This window comes from Belonocnema kinseyi, chromosome 2, assembly GCF_010883055.1.
Source record: "Belonocnema kinseyi isolate 2016_QV_RU_SX_M_011 chromosome 2, B_treatae_v1, whole genome shotgun sequence".
Taxonomy (NCBI): domain Eukaryota; kingdom Metazoa; phylum Arthropoda; class Insecta; order Hymenoptera; family Cynipidae; genus Belonocnema; species Belonocnema kinseyi.
Window position 1 is genome coordinate 56166686 of NC_046658.1, and position 18670 is coordinate 56185355.

The 18670-nt window shown below is 31.6% G+C and overlaps 1 protein-coding gene across 1 annotated transcript in view; it reads left to right on the top strand.

The window, feature by feature from the left end:
- LOC117182674 overlaps positions 1-18670 on the top strand; it is a 107994-nt gene that overhangs the window by 17366 nt on the left and 71958 nt on the right. The window contains exons 2-8 of the mRNA XM_033375778.1: positions 2938-3093; positions 7346-7538; positions 7655-8024; positions 8131-8483; positions 16414-16647; positions 17971-18222; positions 18308-18475. Coding sequence (XP_033231669.1) covers positions 7352-7538; positions 7655-8024; positions 8131-8483; positions 16414-16647; positions 17971-18222; positions 18308-18475 — 1564 coding nt within the window. The 5' untranslated portion in view covers positions 2938-3093; positions 7346-7351. The remainder of the gene's footprint in view (positions 1-2937; positions 3094-7345; positions 7539-7654; positions 8025-8130; positions 8484-16413; positions 16648-17970; positions 18223-18307; positions 18476-18670) is intronic.

Consider the following 18670-nt stretch of genomic DNA (forward strand, 5'->3'; position numbering starts at 1 on the left):
GACTCGGGATACTTATAAGATACTACCATGATTTTTTCAGATTTTTTGGTCCAAAAATAAATTAGGCCAAAAACCGGCCTTACCGACCCTCCCCCTTTACATAAAATATTAATTATTTCAAGAATTTTCAACAAAAAACTAAAAGTTTGAACTGTATCCTACGAGTCAATTTGTTTTCCAAGTCAACTAAGAATATCTATCCGATGACTCTTTTCTATTTTGCTATGTAAATTTACATAAACTATTCATTATTTAAAGAATTACAATTTAAAAATTGGAGTTTGACCTTTTTCTACGATGTAATCTTTTCACGAAATCAAGTAAGATTGTCTATACAATAACTCTTTTTTATGCTGCTTTTCAAATGTACAAAAACTATTAGTTATTTAAACAATTTTTATTACAAATTAAGAGATTAGCCTTTGTCCAACGAGTCAATTTGTTTTCGAAATCAACTAGGAAGGTCCATTCGATGACTCTTTTCTATGTTGCTTTGCAAATTTACCAGAACTTTTAATTATTTAAACAATTTCAATTTAAATATTAAGAGTTTGGTTTTCTTTCTACGAGCAAGCTGCATTTTTGAACATAATTCACTCAGAATATCTTTTCGATGATTTTTTTTCTGATGTTTTGAAAATTTACAATTATTAATTAATTTAAAAATGTTTATACACATATTTATAGTTTGGCTATTTTTCAAGTAAGAGGCAATATTTTATTTATTAAATGAACTAAGAATGTCTTTCGATCATCATTTCCCACCATACTTTGTAAATTTATAATAATTATTAATCATTTAAACAAAATTTATAAAAATATTGAGAGTAAGGGTATTTTTCAATTAATAAACACAATTTGTTAACTAAATTAGTTAAAATTGTTTTTGCGATGAATCTTTCCTAAGTTATTTGTTAAATTTACAAAAATCATGAATTATTTAAATAACTTTCATGAAAAATTCAGAATTTGGTTATTTTTCAACGAATAGGGTCAGTTTTTTTTACAAATTTAACTAAGAACTTCTTTCCGATTAATTATAATAATCAAATTTTCACGATTTATTATTTAAACTACTTTCATGAGCAATTTAAGATTTTGGGCATTTTTTGAAGAATAGGCCTAATTTGTTTACGGAATCAACAAAGAATGCATTTCCAATCACTTTTTACCATGACACTTTGCAAATTTACACTCATGATTTATTACTAAAATAAATTTCAGAAACAAATACTGAACTCAACTGTTTTTTTAGATTTTGAACTACTTGATTATTTTAAACAAATTAGTTTTTATAAGAAAATGTATGCACTATATATTAAATAAGAATTAAAAAAGAAATTAAAACTGTATTATGGTAAAAACTTCCATTTCATTAGTTTCAGTAATTATTTCTTTTCATTAATTTTTTTCCATTAATTTCATAAGAGTCTGTAAGAATTTTAGTACAATTTAAATAAAAGGCAGCTACTAACGAGTTTACTCGAATTACTCGCAGTTGCCTAAACATTTGGCCAGATGAGAGGAAAACTGCAGAAAACCACCTTCCGAGTTAAGCCGGGTTTTCAAAATTTGAGTGCACAACCCGGTCGTACGTCGTAGATGGTCAGCCATCCAAGTGCTAGGAGTGCTCGAAATGGCTTGACATTTGGAATCTTCTCGAATCGAGATCATTTACCATGTATTTCTATAAAAATTTGTACGCACGGACATTTTAGATGTTTTTTCCAAACTTGCATAAGAATGTTTAGCGTTGCGCAATAATTTATTCTGCGTCCTGAGACGGTAGCCGTGTGGAGAGGTGTACAAAAAAATGAATTTCGCGGTGTCATATTAAACTTCATTTACAAATAAAATAATTGCAAGTAAATCAGTGGGTCGCGCACGTATGAGCTTCTAGTAAAGTATGAACTAATCAAAGAGCAGCATATGTATTTTGTAAGTGCAGGTGAATAATTTTTTGGTTAAAGTCATTTAAATAAAGTTAAACTATTTGAAAAAGGAATAGCGCGAGGATTTACAAATTTATGGAGGAAATTTTGACGGTGAACCTAGACGCAGCCGTTTGACATATCACATATATAAAATCAATATTTTTGCCAGATAAATTTGATCCTTCGTAAGATAAAATTGATCTTTCATCAGATAAACGTGCTGTAGCGTTTTTATCCAAATTGCGGACAAGTCTTTTACTTTTTCAATTATAAATGATGAGAATGTAAAAATGTTGTAATTTTTGTTTTGATTAAGTTTACTTCATACTTTACTGGTTTTGCCTTTTTTTTATTTTTTTGCTTCTTCTTCTTACAGTGCACTGTTACAGATTGCATTCCTAAAAAATTTTATCTACTGTGCTTCTAGATAAAATTAAAAAAAGTAAAAATATATTAAAGTTAGAGGTAAACCTAGTCAAAAGAGAACAGCAAAAGTAATAATTTATTAAATTTTCTATTTAAAATCTAAAATATCTGATATTTCTAAATTGGTTTAACTGTATAATCCGTGAGTCTGTATTATATCAGCACCTTTAAGACATAAAACTATGAATGTTTTAAAAAGAATTGATATTTTGAAAATTTATTTGATAATAAAAAAAAAGTTTTTCTATAAAGGTATAGGTCAACGAGGCAGAAACTCACAAGATATCTCCATCATATTACTATGAATCTTTAAAAAATCAAAGGTGCCCTATTTGAGACAATTTATTTAATAAAAATATATACGTGTCTTATATTTTCGTAAAATTTTGCATACTCTATCAATTAATTTTTAGAAAAATAAAATAAATTTGCATTGTGCATTTATCACACAGATATGAAAAGAAATATATAAAACTTTATATTGTTAAAGAGTTTTATCATTACAGAAAGGAGAGAGAATAGTTTATAAATAAGTAATAAATATAAGATCGTGTATTAATTATGTTATATTTTGCAGATAACAAAAATCCTAACACAAAGATGATCAAAGCTGTAAAAGCCCAGTATCAAATCAAGTACCAGTTAATGTGTCCATATCTGGCGCATTCTTATTTTTGATATAGACATTTTGAAATTTACAGTGGCTTATACGAGCACGTCTGAAACAAACGAGGTTAGTGTCCCAATTTTTGAAAAAACATTATTGTTGACGTAAATATCACCAATCTCCCCCCTCCACACACACCCAAAAACTTTTGATCTATAATAACTCAGCTATTGTCAGGGTGAAACTTTTTTAATTGGTGGTGCATATGCACGCATTTAAAGTAATTTGAGAATGTGTACTTCAAAAGTTTGATTTCGAATGCAACCCCGATAATATCTACTAGGATTTTGTGGTGCATTAGAATAGTTACGGGTGGCTACGAAAATTTACTGGGGCGGAGGGGGTCGTTCAACAGACCTGGTGTAGAGTCCCCTTCTCTTATAACCGCATCGATAAGAATAAGCCGAAAAATATTTCACTTCGTCAATCTAACTACTATCAGCGAGAAAACTATAGGCATCTGCCATTGAAGCTTAACAACTCAGTCAAAAAAAATTCTGGCGTAACAAAAAAACAGTCATATAAAAGCTAAAAGTGTTCTACGTAAATGATCTTGAAGACGTTTATGTAAAAAAATTTTGTGCTTAGCAGACTCAAAAGTGTAAAAAAAAAGTAAGAATTTTCGGGTACATTTAAGAACAGTCAAGTTTAGAGCATTATTTTTCATACAAGGGGCGATGGGAAAAATTTGAAAAAATTCATGAGTTTGAGGAAAACTGTTATGAACTAGTTGCAGTTAAGAAATTTAAAAAATAATAAAAATTGTTGCTTAAGAGTACAAAAATGTGCAACTATATTATCTTCAGTTCTAATACAGATATTAAAAAGATTCAAACTACAAACTGTAATGGATAGGCTCTGTATTTATTTTCAGTCACCCGTAAGGATGTGTTAGTCTTATTTTTTGTGAAAATCGCGATATTTTTAGACATTTTTCTTTCTTGGAAAACAAGTGACAGAAAGCAGGGGGGGGGGGGTGTTCTTTTTACTGCCTACCGCTGGTCCCTTTCTTCGACCCATGGCCAGGTGCCATCCAAGCATTCAGAAGCAGGGGTCGAAGAATGGCACCAGCGCACAGTGTCTGGAATGGGAATTTACTGTTCATAATCGCCCACAGGTCGTATTTCTTAACCGATTTAAAAGTTTTTTTTAGAAAAGCTCAGCAATTAATTTTAAAGAGAATTGTGGTATGCTTTTTTAAAATTTTTTTTACAGAGCAACAATATATAAACAAATAGAGTGACAAAATTGACCATTTTAGCTTTGTGAATTTTTATCTCAAGAAAAAATACAGATATAAACTCACTATCAGTCGGGATTATTGCACATCCATTCATAGAACATAATTAATTTTCATAATATCTAACTTAATTATTATAAACAATTGTTATAAACAAATTCTTATTAGTGTTTTTTTATCATAGAAAAAATCGTTTATTTCACGCTAGTTGCTAATATTTTTCATAAGAGTCATAATTTGTAACAAAAAATTAGCATGAGTTAACAACTATTGTTTTTATAAACATTTCTATAAACAAATTCTTTATAAACGAGTTTTTCTCATAGCTGAATTGATTTTCCTGAACAAAAGTTATTCACAATTGTCTTTAAAGCGATTTATATACTTTAAGTTTTATCAAACATAAAAAATATAGATTGTTTATAACAATTTAGTTAAACAAGTCTCCTAATCGGCCGTTTCCTCGTAGAAAAAAATGTTTTTTCTTTAATAATTATTAGAGTGACATTTATTGCGGTGACTAACCAACGAAATTAAATAAAGAATAATTTATATGATTTTTATAAGCAATTTAAAAAAAAAAACTATGATTTATTTTTTTTACATGCAAAAAAGACGATTTCCACTGAAATTATCCGACAATAAACTACCAGTGATTCCAAAATTGGAAATGGGACATTAAATAATAATTTGCGTAATTGTTAATAACAATTTTTAAACAATGCGTGACAATCTGCGGTTGGTCGTAGAAAAAAGTTATTTTTTCTTCAATCATTTTTGTGATAATCTTATTTGTGTTATTGAATCAATGAAAAAATGGTTAAAAAGTTATTGTACATTATTTTCACTTGTTTCTCATTTATTTTTCAGGAAGTTCCATAAAACAAATGAAAGATGGGTGACTTCTAAAAACACAAGTACAGCGTTATTACAATGGACAGTTTGAAACAGAAACTGTTATTAACAATTACGCAAATTATTATTTAATGTCCCATATCCAATTTTGGAATCACTGTTAGTTTATTGTCGGATAATTTCAGTGGAAAACCGTCCTTTTTGCATGTAAAAAAATAAATCATAGTTTTTTAAAAAAAATTGTTTATGACAATCATATAAATTATTCTTTATTTAATGTCGTTGGTTAGTCACCGCAATGAATGTCACTCTAATAATTTTTTAAGAATAAAACATTTTTTTCTACGAGGAAACGGCCGATTAGGAGACTTGTTTAACTAAATTGTTATAAACAATCTATATTGTTTATGTTTGATAAAACTTAAAGTATATAAATGGCTTTAAAGACAATTGTGAATCACTTTTGTTCAGAAAAATCAATTCAGCTATGAGAAAAACTCGTTTATAAAGAATTTGTTTATAGAAAATGTTTATAATAATCAAGTTAAATATTATTAAAATAATTATGTTCTATGAATGCATGTGTAATAATCCCGGCTGATAGTGAGTTTCTATCTGTATTTTTTCTTGACATAAAAATTCACAAAGCTAAAATGGTCAATTTTGTCACTATATTTGTTTATATATTGTTGCTCTGTGAGAAAAATTAAAAAAAAGCAAACCACAATTCTCTTAAAAATTAATCGCTGAGCATTTCTAAAAAAAACTTTTAAATCGGTTAAGAAATACGAACTGTGGGCGATTATGAACAGTAAATTCCTATTCCAGACCACTGTGCAGCGGTCGGCAGTAAAACACAAAAGCCCTCCCCCCTGCTTTCTGTCACATGTGTTCCAACAAAAAAAATGTCTAAAAATATCGCGATTTTCACAGAAAATAAGATTAAAACATCCTTCTGGGTGACTGAAAATAAATACACAGCCTATCAATTACAGTTTGCAGTTTGAATCGCTTTAATATCTGTATTAGAACTGAAGATAATATCGTTGCACATTTTTGTACTTTTAAGCAACAATTTTTATTATTTTTTAAATTTCTTAACTGCAACTAGTTCACAAAAGTTTTCCTCAAACTCATGAATTTTTTCAAATTTTTCCCATCGCCCCTTGTATAAGAAATAATGCTCTGAACTAGACTGTTCTTAAATGTGCCCGAAAATCCTTACGTTTTTTACATTTTTGAGTCTGCTAAGCACAAAATTTTTTTACATAAACGTTTTGAAGCTCATTTACGCAGAACACTTTCAGCTTTTATATGACTGTTTTTTTGTTGCGCTAGCATTTTTCTTTGACTGAGTTGTTAAGCTTCAAAGGCAGATGCCTATAGTTTTCTCGACGATAGTAGTCACTAATTGGCTCCCAGAGGCGGCAGAAGCTATAACTTTTTGTTAAAGACTCTCATAATCAAAAAAAATCTAAGTTATCAGCCGCTCACATCAAGGTTTTCTAACAAGTGACCCTATAGAACATTCATCCACCGATTTGGATAGGACTTTGCACACTTGTAGGACTATGAAAACCAATCAACACGTGTTTTTTAATGTGTGCAAAGGTGTAATATAAATGGTGAACAGCACCCCTTAAATGTTAAGAGTGGTTTTCACATTAAATGTATAATCAAGTTAGTGATTCAAAAGAAAACCTCAGATTTAAATACAACGACCTCAAAAACCATTTACAATAATTTAAATTTTTCAGTTACTTCAATAAACCTGAAATTTAAAAACAACTCCTAAAACATGAGGAATGGTTTCTACCCTGTAGAGTGCACATTGCTTTATATAAAGGGAACTTTTTGATTCTGTATTGTTATATATGAGAAATATTTCCCAAAGATTCATAAAATTGTTGTAATTTTTAATAAAAAAGTAGTAAGCAGCATTTGAATTTTCACTTTGAGTTCGTCAATTCTTTCTCAAAGTTCACATATTATTATATATGGAAATCCATGGAATCTATCATTTTTTCTCATATCAGAGACCCAGCTACTAGTTTATTATTTATTTATGGAAGAATTTTTTCGCACGATACATCTTTCCTTCAATGATAATGCCATAGATCTGATAAGCAAATAAATTACTTAAAAGAAAGTTGAAATTTTTATACAAAAGTAATTTATAAAAGTGTAGTTTTTAAAAATAAATAAGAAAAATATAACTTTCAGATCATCATGTTGGAGTTCATACAGCATATGCTTCAATTAAAATTATTTTGGGTTATGGCATTTGTCTTTGGGATTTACTTATATCTCAAATTTTCTATTTTCAATTATTGGAAAAAGCACGGTGTACCTCACGAAAAACCTATAATACCTGTGGGGAATATTTTGCCTGCAGCTCTTGGAAAGCAATGCATTGGTATAGTGAAGAATGAGTTTATGAAGATTACTCTTTTTTAGAGACCTTAATAATACTCTATATTAATCAGAATTATGGTTTGCCATACTTAACAAAAAATGTATTTTTATTTGTAGGAACACTCATCCAAAAGAGCTATGAACGTTTCAAATCCAATCCTTTTCATGGCATGTACATGTTTCACATACCCCATTTAGTAATTAACGATCCTGAATTGATTCGGCTTATCATAGTCAAGGATTTCGCCTATTTTCACGATCGGGGTTTGTATTATAACAACGATGTAGATCCCATATCGGGGCATTTGTTCTTCATGCCTGGTAAAGAATGGAAATTTCTTAGATCAAAGCTTACACCAACATTTACCTCTGGGAAAATAAAAGAAATGTTTTCCTTGGTTGAAAAAGTTGCAGAAGAGTTTAAAAAAACTTTAGCCGCTTCCATTGAAAAGTCTAGTACAGTTGAGATGAAGGATCTATTAAGCAGGTAAGGCTTAAAGTTATTAATTTATTGCGCAATGGCAGCATTTTATGGGAAAGTATTATTTTAAATATTTTCAAACATTTCCTACTATAATTTTATTCTTATGCAGATATACAACAGATACGATATCATCGATTGCATTCGGTGTCGATTGTAATAGTTTTAAAAATCCAGATGCAGAATTTCGTAAATATGGAGAAAAAGCTCTAACTATAAATCCAGTCAGATTGTCCCTAGCGTTTTTCTTTTCAAACCTGCTGGATATTCTCAGAATACCTTTGATTTCTAGAGAAGCTTCCCGATTTTTTAACACGGCATTCTTAGATGTAATAACACATAGAAGATCTAATCGTGTGAATAGAAAAGATTTTATAAATCTATTGATTCCGCTTATGGATCACGGAAAACTTGAAGATGATGGAGGAATTGTAACTGATGAGCCAAAGAACGTCAAAAAATCTGGTAATTGAACAAGAATATATTATATGATATTTTCCAAAATTATATGTTTCAGTGATTTAAAATTAACATCAGAATTAATATTCACCGTTAACTTTACAGCTTTGTTGCACCAAATGTTAAATTTTTCAAGTAGACAGTGTCCCAAAATAAAACAATCACAAACAAAATTTAGACTAGAAGTGATTCCGATCAGGAAGTATTTCATTTGAAAATATCGTGCTCAAATAGGGAGATTTCCATGAGCTATTCTAGAATTTCTATAGATATATGTTCAAATTTGCATGCTTAATAACTTTAAGAAACATTCAGGACTTTCAAAAAAAAATTTCTCAATAATTTTCAAAAAGATGTAACCTTGTCACTCAAATTCGCATCAAATACGTTCGCCGAGGTTTTTACGCATATTTCCTTAATAAAATGCTAACCTGTATGTTATTTTAATCTGAATTTTGTAACTTGTAAAGTTCAACTAAGCCCCCTAGATTTATTCTTTGCGCGCAAATATTTTTAATAATTATTTTATTAACCTAAAACCTTGAAGAAATTCGGAAATGCGTGTAAAATAATTTCAAATATTTTATAAAATAAAGATTATTTACGAAATACAGTAAAAAACCAACTGTCTCTACACTCATCTATGTGACTAGCTCTATAGAAATAACTATTGTTTCATAATAAAATAAATCGTAAGTGTATTTCATCAAACTGTAGTAAACTTAGAAACGTCAACCGTAAATGATATAATAAAATCTTTTAAAAAATCTGCATAAATCTTTATTGTTATGTAAAAGAATCATAGAGCCAAATAAATATCCTGGATAACGACACAATTTTCCAAATTCAACATGTAAACCTAGGCATATTTTTTATTTCAATTTGGATAAAAATGTTGCAAACAATTGATAACTCAAATTATACGATATATAAAAAATGTTATCCCTCTTCAGATTAAAATCACCCAACGTCGGATAATTGTAGTTATCAATTGTTTCCCAAGATTTATTAAACTTCAGATTAAAAATGTCTCCGGGATTTACTGTGGAATGTGAAAAACATACATTCTGAAAATGTGCGAAATTCATGTTTTATAAATCAAGTGACTTTTAAAAATACAAGTTGTCTGTTATTGCGCCCAACCGCTAAATTCTTTATTTTAGTCATGCTGGTATCGATAGACATTTTATATTTATTCTCGTGCTATCCCGAGTCGAAATTTAGGCTCTACTTTTAAGCCGTAAGTCCTGCCTTACTAGGGGATGGAAGCTGTAAGGTAGGTTCTAAATAAGCAGCGATTTCAATGTAATTTAGACCCTACTTTGACGCTAAAAGTGTCCGAAATCGGCCGTTTTACCACGTTTAGTGTCGAAGTCGGGTCCGTATTTAAAATAAATTAGTCCCTCTTTTAAAGCTCAGAAAAAAATCTGTGATATAAATATTAAGGATATTCGCAGTTATGTTTTAGACATATTATTAATAGCATTTTTGATTATGACGCTAAAGCATAGTGTACTGAAAAATCCGCAAGTACGAAGAAACGAACCCGCCGAGATCGCACGCACGCACTGAGTATTTTTCAAACGCCCAACGCCCTAACCGATTCAGCTAAAGGAACGCGTTAGGATGTCTTCGATAAAAATCACTAGCACTTGTCCAATAATTCAAGGTCCAACATCTTTTTAAATCTAAAACAATTAATTGAATATATATTTTTTTTAACTTCCTGTGTCGTAAAATATTTGAAACGATTTTTGACGAGTACAATATACATTGGTTCTGTTTTTTAGAAGTATTCTACGTTATACGCTTTAAAAGAACTTGAGTCTACATATTTAATTTGATTCTGTTATTTTTTACTTAAATGAATGCCATGTCAAACTTGTTGATTTCCATAAAAATATCTTTTTATCTCTTTATTAACAATAGAATTACTGGTTTTATGCCCAATTGTCTTGTCGTTTGAAAATTCGAGATGAGTAGTCAATTATTTTTCATACTTTTGGCTGTTCTTATTCTTCAATAAATATCATAAAAAGATTAGAACAGTTAATATTTTATTACAAAAAAATGCTGTTTCCTCCTAAATCAAGTATTAGACACGTAAATAGTAATATTCCTTTAAAAAAATGTTTTAGAAACTCTCAATTATTATTGTTTAGTAACAAAAATGACCAAACCGTTGGAAAAGTTCATTGAAAAAAATGATTTTCTCCATAATATCATGTCGCAAATAAATTAGCAATGTAGGTTAAGGTATTTGGTAAAAAGTTTGACAAAACAAAAGGTATGCTGCCTTGTTCGGAGTGAAATAAAGCAAGAAGTGGGGACGAGCGAACGAAGGAGAAATCGGAAAACAAGATGTGTCTTAGAGAGAAGTGTCTTAGAAAGAAGTGTCGTAGAGTCTACTGTACATAGTGGGTAGTATTATATATAATATTCATTTGCTTTATACATTTTTTATGTAAAACAAATGAATACCATTTATAAATTTGTTTGAATAAAATTTTTCATTGGCATCAGGGTCTTATGGAAATACTTAATTATAAAACATGCATTTCTTAAATTATTAGATTGGCAGACGTTTCGACCACGGATAGGGGTCCTCTTCAGTTCCAGGTATAAGATTTAAACATATAAGATTTAAGTAAAATTAAAATTAAAAGTTTGGCATTCAGTATTTGGTAAAAAAATGTGTCTTCATGCATAAACTTAGTATTTATATGTCGCGCAGCTCCTCTCTCTCCCTCTCTCACGCTCTCTCCTTCTCGATCTCTTTCTCGTTCTCTCTTTTACCGTCAACTTCCTCTATGAGTGGTCGGCCCGTTCCGCCGCAGAAGGATGAGGTGCTCGCGGTGAAGTAAATCACTTCGTAATCCCACAAACACAAAAATCACAAAAACATCGCACAGAGACACACACTTAAAGTTTGAGATGAAGTTAATGGAAAGAAATACAAAATCAACGATTTAGAATTTGTATAAAACAGAATTTCTATAAATATAAAAAGGATAGTTTTCGACATAACGAAAATTAGAGATATCCGCTCCGCTTTAAATCACAAGGAAAACTGAAACAGTATTCACAGAGGTCCTCCAATTTTACAACTTACGAGGTTCAAAGGAACGGTGCTTTAATTATTAAAAGGGCTGTGGCAGTAATTTTGCCTGAAAATTGAGATGACCGATTGCCGGTTCCCTTTAGGAGGCGACAACTGTACTGCCAACGTGCTCTCAACATTTGTTTCTCTTTCCAACAGGAAAGTATATTTTTGAACGTTTTTCCACGTCAGTTCTTAAATTGACAGCATTCCCATTACCAGAAATATGACACATTTCCAACATCAGATGTTTGCGATAGTGACATTCATTCGCAAGCATTTTCGCGTTATCAAAATCGAAAAAATGATCTTTCTCGATACCATTCTTAATGAGCAGTGTCTGCTTGTTAGGGACTTTAGTTATATATTTCTTGTGTTCTTTAACCCTTACTCCTAACGGACGTTTGGTTTGCCCTATGTAAACTTCTTTGCAATTTTGACCTTTGCACCAAATGCCATAAACAATATCGCTATTTTGCAAATTATTTAATTTATCTTTAGTGGGCCTCAGAATCGACGTGAGGTCTCTTTTGTTTTTAAACGCCGTGGTTATTTCATAATGCCCGAGAACTCTCGTAATTCGCTCAGATAGACCTTCGACATACAGAATGCTAATAAAAGACCTGATCTTCGACGTTTTGAACTATTTCGTCCCTAACAAACAAACAATACTCACTAAGCACAGTATTAAGAAAGATCATTTTTTCGATTTTAATAAGGAGAAAATTCTTGCGAATGAATGTCACTATCGCAAACGTTTGATGTTGGAAATGTGTCATATTGCTGATAATGAGAATGCTGTCAATTTAAGAACTGACGTGGAAAAACTTTCAAAAATATACTATCCTCCCGCATGAAAAAAGTTTGCATGGCTCAACCACAAATGAATATTCTTAAGAACGTGTAAGTGTCAGAGAAAATGAGCTTGCATTAAAAATGAAAATCTTAGGTTTGCAAAAGCCGACACGTCTCTAAATGGTAAGTTTAATACCCAGGTGCACTGGGTCGCACACCAGATAGTTTAGCACGTATTCTACGGAACTTGAAAAAAATTTAATTGTGTCAATTGCCAAAATAACTACCATTAGTGAGTCGACGATCCGGATGCACCTGATTGAGCACCAAGTAGTATAATACGTATTCTACGAGAACTTCTTGCAAATTTAAATTTTGTGAATGATGAAAACAATTCAAAATGATGAGTCGACGACCCGGGTGCACCAGGTCTTATCCCAGGTATCTTAGCACGTATTCTAGAACTTTTTCAAAATTTAGATTGTTTCAGCAGCCAAAATAACTAACAATTGTGAGTCAACGATTCAGATGCACCAGGTCGAGCCCAAGGTAGTTTGATACTATTCTACGGGAACTTTTTACAAATTTAAATTTTGTGAATGATGAAAACAATTCCAAATGGTGAGTAACGACCCGGGTGCACCAGTTCACGCCCCAGGCCGACTCTAATTTTTAGTCATTTTGGCTGTTGCAATAATCTAACTTTTGAAGAGTGTCTCGTAGAATACGTGCTTAACTACCTGAGGTGCGACCTAGTTCACCCAGGTCGGCGACTCACCGTCTGGAATTGTTTTCATTATTCACAAAATTTAAATTTTAAAAAGGTCTCGTAGAATACGTATTATACTACCTGGTGATCGATCTGATGCACCCAGATCGTCGGCTCACAATTTTGAGTAATTTTGGCTGTTTGAGCAATCTTCATTTTGAAAAAATTCTCGTAGAATAAGTGCTAAACTACCTAGTGCGCGGTTAGATTCACACGGAACATAGATTTACTAATAGTAGTCATTTTGGCAATTGGCACAATTTAAATTCATAAAGAGTTCTCGTAGAATATATGCTACAGAACCTGGTGAGCGAACCGGTGCACCCAGGTAGCGAACTTACCATTTAGAGACGTGTCGGCTATTGGCAAACCTAATATTTTTATTTTTCACTCAGGCTAATTTTCTCTGACACTTACATGTTCTTAAGAATATTCATTTGTGTTTAACATGTCCTAAGCATGGGAAACGGACAGGAGTGAGGCTTGCGCCATACTGCCATTTAGCCGTAAACCATGCTTCAGCCAGATATTTCCAAGTGTCTTGCCATGCTTGAGCCATGCAAACTTTTTTCACGCGGGCTGTTGTAAAGCGAAACAAATTTCGAGATCACGTGGTCACTACGATTGTCGCCTCCTAAAGGGAAACCGGCAATCGGTCATCTCAATTTTCAGGTAGAATTACGGCTACATCCCTTTTAATAGTTAAAGCCGAGGGGCTATTCACTCTCGTATTTAACGTATGAAAGCATTTTTTAGTTGTTGTGCAAAACAGGATATTGAAACAATTTTCAACAAAATTTGAATATAACAATGATTTTTGCTAATTAAACAAATTATTTTTTATTTAAATGTCGTTCCTGCATCAACGCAAAGTAGTTTTACAAAAAAGAAAAAAAGTTTATGCTATAAATAACACTATTTGCCAATTTCCTTATTACATTTGTTTTCAACAATTAAATGGATCAGTAAACAATTATTTGTATTCTGTAATTCGACACAAATCGATTTAAGATGATTTCAAGTTTAGTTAAGCAGTTTTTGCAGCATAAAAAATTCGAGGATAAACCTCACATTTTTCATACTTCGAGTGCAAATATTATAAATAAATAAAAGAAGCAAGCAGAAATGTTGAGGTGAAGATTCTTGAAAACTGAATGCACTTTAATTATGAAAAAAATGAAGACCGGACCACAAGAAAAGGCTCTGGGCTTTTTTAAAGAAAAAATTGCATTTTCTCCCCTCCACTGTGCCTCGGTTCTCCCAGAGCATCGTTTAACGTCGATTAGTGCTGTTAGCGCTATCGAACGCACGTCTAACCCAAAGAACGGCTACTACTGGGTGTAGAGCGTGCTAAGAAAAAAATTAACGTTCCTTTGAACCCCGTAAGTTATAAAATTGGATGAGCTCTGTGAATACTGTTTCAGTTTTCTTCGTGATTTGAAGCGGAGCGGATGTCTCTAATTTTTTTATGTCGAAAACTATCCTTTTTAAATTTACAGAAATTCTGTTTCATAAAAATTCTCAATCGTTGATTTTGTGTTTCTTTCCATTAACTTCATCTCAAACTTTAAGCGTGTGTCTCTGTGCGACGTTTTTGTGATTTTTGTGTTTGTGGGATTACGAAGTGATATACTTCCCCGCGATCACCTCATTCTTCTGCGACGGAACGGGACGACCATACAGAGAGGAATCTGACCGTAAAAGAGAGAGAGAAAGAGATCGAGAAGGAGAGATATGTTTAAATCTTATATCTGGCACTGAGGAGGACCACTATCCGTGGTCGAAACGTTTGCCAATCTAATAATTTAAGAAATGCATGTTTTAGAATTAAGTATTTCCATAAGACCCTAATGCCAATGAAAAATTTCTTCAAACAAATTCAATAATTTGGTCAATTAAATCCGACATCTTTCAAAAAACTAGTAAAGATGTCACTGAACTATTTATAGAACTTCACACTATATAGAATCTATACATAATTTTTCCGCCTGGGACATGACTGTTTAATACAAAGAAGTATTGATTTATATATAAATAAATCATTAATTAGAATTAGGTTAAATCTGAAATTAAATATTTTTGTTAATTAAGTGTGCACTAAGCCATTAAGATGACCAATAAGTTCAATTAACCTAAGTGAAAAATAATTTTTACTTTATTTTCATGAAGTTCGTACATTTTAGACTCAAAAGATTCAATTTAGGGTGATTATTGATGGGGAGGTTAAACAGCATCAAAGTACTCGGGATCCTATTAAACTTATACATACTATAGATCTTCCACGTATTTTTTAAAAGGATAGTATGTTAACAATCTTTAAAAGAAACAATTAAAATCTCATTACGAACTGTAAAGTACCTCAAGTCATCTATGTCCTCCTTAAAACTAAAAAGGAAATTTAAAATACAATCAATAGGGGTATACTCTTAGGTGATTAATTAGCGCAAATTCGGTGATTCATATTTTTATAGAATAGGGTAGACCAGGGCAGGCTGGTAAGCTTCAAGTTTATTTTCCTATCAATAAATAAGTATAAGGTATGTTGAGATGTTTATTGTTTTCAAAGGTCTTCCACTAAAATCACAAATCACATTTTCATATCCATTGTAATAATAAAAATTAAGGACTTTTACGTATATTTGTATATATAAACAGTTGTGTATGATGTCTAGTAGCTGAAGCATCATGAAGAAAAACATTCACCTCAATATTGCTTTTCTTTCATGTTTTTAACTAATTTTAACATCTGTTCCCCAACCTGCTTTTCATTTTTCACACATAACAAAATTATTTTTTAACAATTGTCTAGACTCATTCTTATCAAAATAAGGTGCATTTTTCCTTCCCTTGTACTCATTTGAGACATTTAAAGAAAGAAGATTGTATTCTATTAAAATATAGGAAAACTAGGCTAGGTTTATTTACGAGGACATTTAAAACGTTCGTCCCTAAATGCTAACTTTGTTTTGGTGTACCCTTTGTACTCGACAATTTTTAAAACGAAATTAATGCATTTTTTTCGATTTTTTTTATCGAAGATAAGAAGAACTCTCCTTGTTAAAACCTTGAATTTGACATTTAGCCCCAATACTAGAAGATATATGCGTATTAGATACATTCTAATTCATTCATATATTCTATTCTGAGGTACTTCATAATGTACGAATGTGGATTCCAACTGCTTTCTGAGCGTTCAAATAAATTAAATTAATTACTGATGACTTTTTTTTTAAAGAAACACACTAAGTGATGTTATTACACATTATTTTCAGTGAAAAATGATCAAACTATCAGTATGTCAGAAGCTTGCGCACAAGCGTTTATTTTTTTCGTGGGAGGATATGAGACTTCATCTTCAACAAGTACTTATTGTCTGCATGAATTGGCATTCAATACTGAAATTCAAGATAAGTTACGTGAAGAAATTAAGGAAAAGTTAGATGTTCAGAATAAAATATCTTATGAGGACGTTAATGCATTGCCTTATCTTCATGAAGTCGTATCAGGTATATTGTAGATGTAAAAATATATTTATTTTCGTTGTAGCCCGTGCAGAAATTTTCCCGGTTGGCCCTCCTTCAATAAGGTTTCTGGTTGGATCCCGGCTGGGCTACCCCTGGCTGGGTTTCATGGACAGAAACCGGGCGAGAGCCTGGTTAGATCTCATGAACGGGAACTGACCGGGCACTGGTCAGGTTAATGTCTTTATAGAAATTACACGTTTTTAAAGAGCCGTGACATTATAAAAAAACGTAATTATGGATGCTAAATGAATTATTATTTGAGAAGTATAATTAAAAGATTTATTCCATCCGTGGAACAGAAATGAGCTTTCCTAAATTCTTTTAAAAAAAAACATTAAATTTTTTCGAATGTTTTAACTTTTTAAATAAAATTTTTATCGATTCTGCTATGCGCAACAGTAGAAATGTTACAATTTTTATAAACTTCTCTATTTTCAGACAATGTTTAATCTGTACAATTTCGAATTTACCGCAATGTACTGCGCCTACTCCGCCTGGCGTCTGCATTGTCATTTTCAGTTTCGCACCTGGCACAAAGATGCACATTGCACCAAAGTTCGCACATAAAATCGAGACGCGCACTTAAAATCAACCTTTTATTAGTAATTAGTTTGAAAGCCCTGCTTAGTGCGGGGATAATTATTATTTTTAATTATAATATACTGTCGCGTATACATTTTTTCCTTCCTAATTTTAAATCACAACGTGGTTTCCAAACTGCTCGCAGATTCTATTATCAGGGATTGAAATTCTCCTCCAATGTTCTCGCCAGAATTGGTTAACTTGAGTTGACTATTAAAGTTCACCCTATTCTTTACGATGAGCCTGAAAAGATAAAACAAGTTAACAATTTCCTTACATGAAGCCACATTTGTTAACCACTTTGTGGCCAAATTACCCGACCGGATCCCGGCCCGTTTTGAAGCCGGATCCTATCAGTTTACCGTGGCGTTTTTAGCCGGATTACACGGGACGTCTGGGATATTTCTTTAATACGCCATTCGATTATTATTTTATGTTAGAAAAAGAACATAGAAATACTAGGAAACATGCCAATTTTAGTACGACTGTAACAGTCAAAAAATATAATTAAATCTCCCCAGTTTATTTACACAATTCATATTTCTTCGAAAACGTAACCCATTTAGCTTATTTACTGGAAAGTCATGGCCGACAATCAGATTTAATCCAAACATAGCTATCGTTCTCAATTCTTCGCAAAAATTAAATACCATTGGGAAATTAAAAAAAAACATTTATTTACTGAAATTCCAATCTTTCTCATAAAATCATATTTTGTTTCAGAAACGTTGAGGAAGTATCCAATAATTCCTTTTCTAAACCGTGTCTGCGTGAAGGATTACAAGATTCCAAACTCAGATTTCTGCATACCGAAGGGTATGCATGTAATTATTCCTGTTTTAGGTCTGCAGAATGATTCGAACATATTTCCTGATCCAGAAGATTTCAGACCTGAAAGATTTGACTCTGATCAAATTGCCAAAAGAAACGCTTTTACATACTTTCCATTTGGTGAAGGTCCTAGGATATGTATGGGTAAAATATCGGAAAATGTTTATTAATCTCGATAAAAAATAGAGATTCTAGAGTTTAATAATTAATGAAATTTTTTTTTTCGTAGGTAAACGATTTGGATTATTACAAGTAAAACTTGCTTTAATTAAGATTATACAGCAGTATAAGTTCAGCGTCTGCGACAAAACTGAAATGATAGTGAAGCCTACAACGCGTAATTTTATGTATTCACCAGCGGGCGATGTATTTTTGAAAGTCGAGAAGGTGTCGCCGTAGAAACATATTTGATTGCTTCACGAAAAAAAAAGCTGTCGTTTCAATACCAGCATTTACCTGTACTCACTGACAAAAATATATGTGAAATAAGATATTTTATTATTATTATTATTATTACACCATTAAGCCATTTCCCTTTCGGGGTAGGCGTGACTCACTCGGCAGGGGAAAGGAGTAGTGTGTGGATGGGATA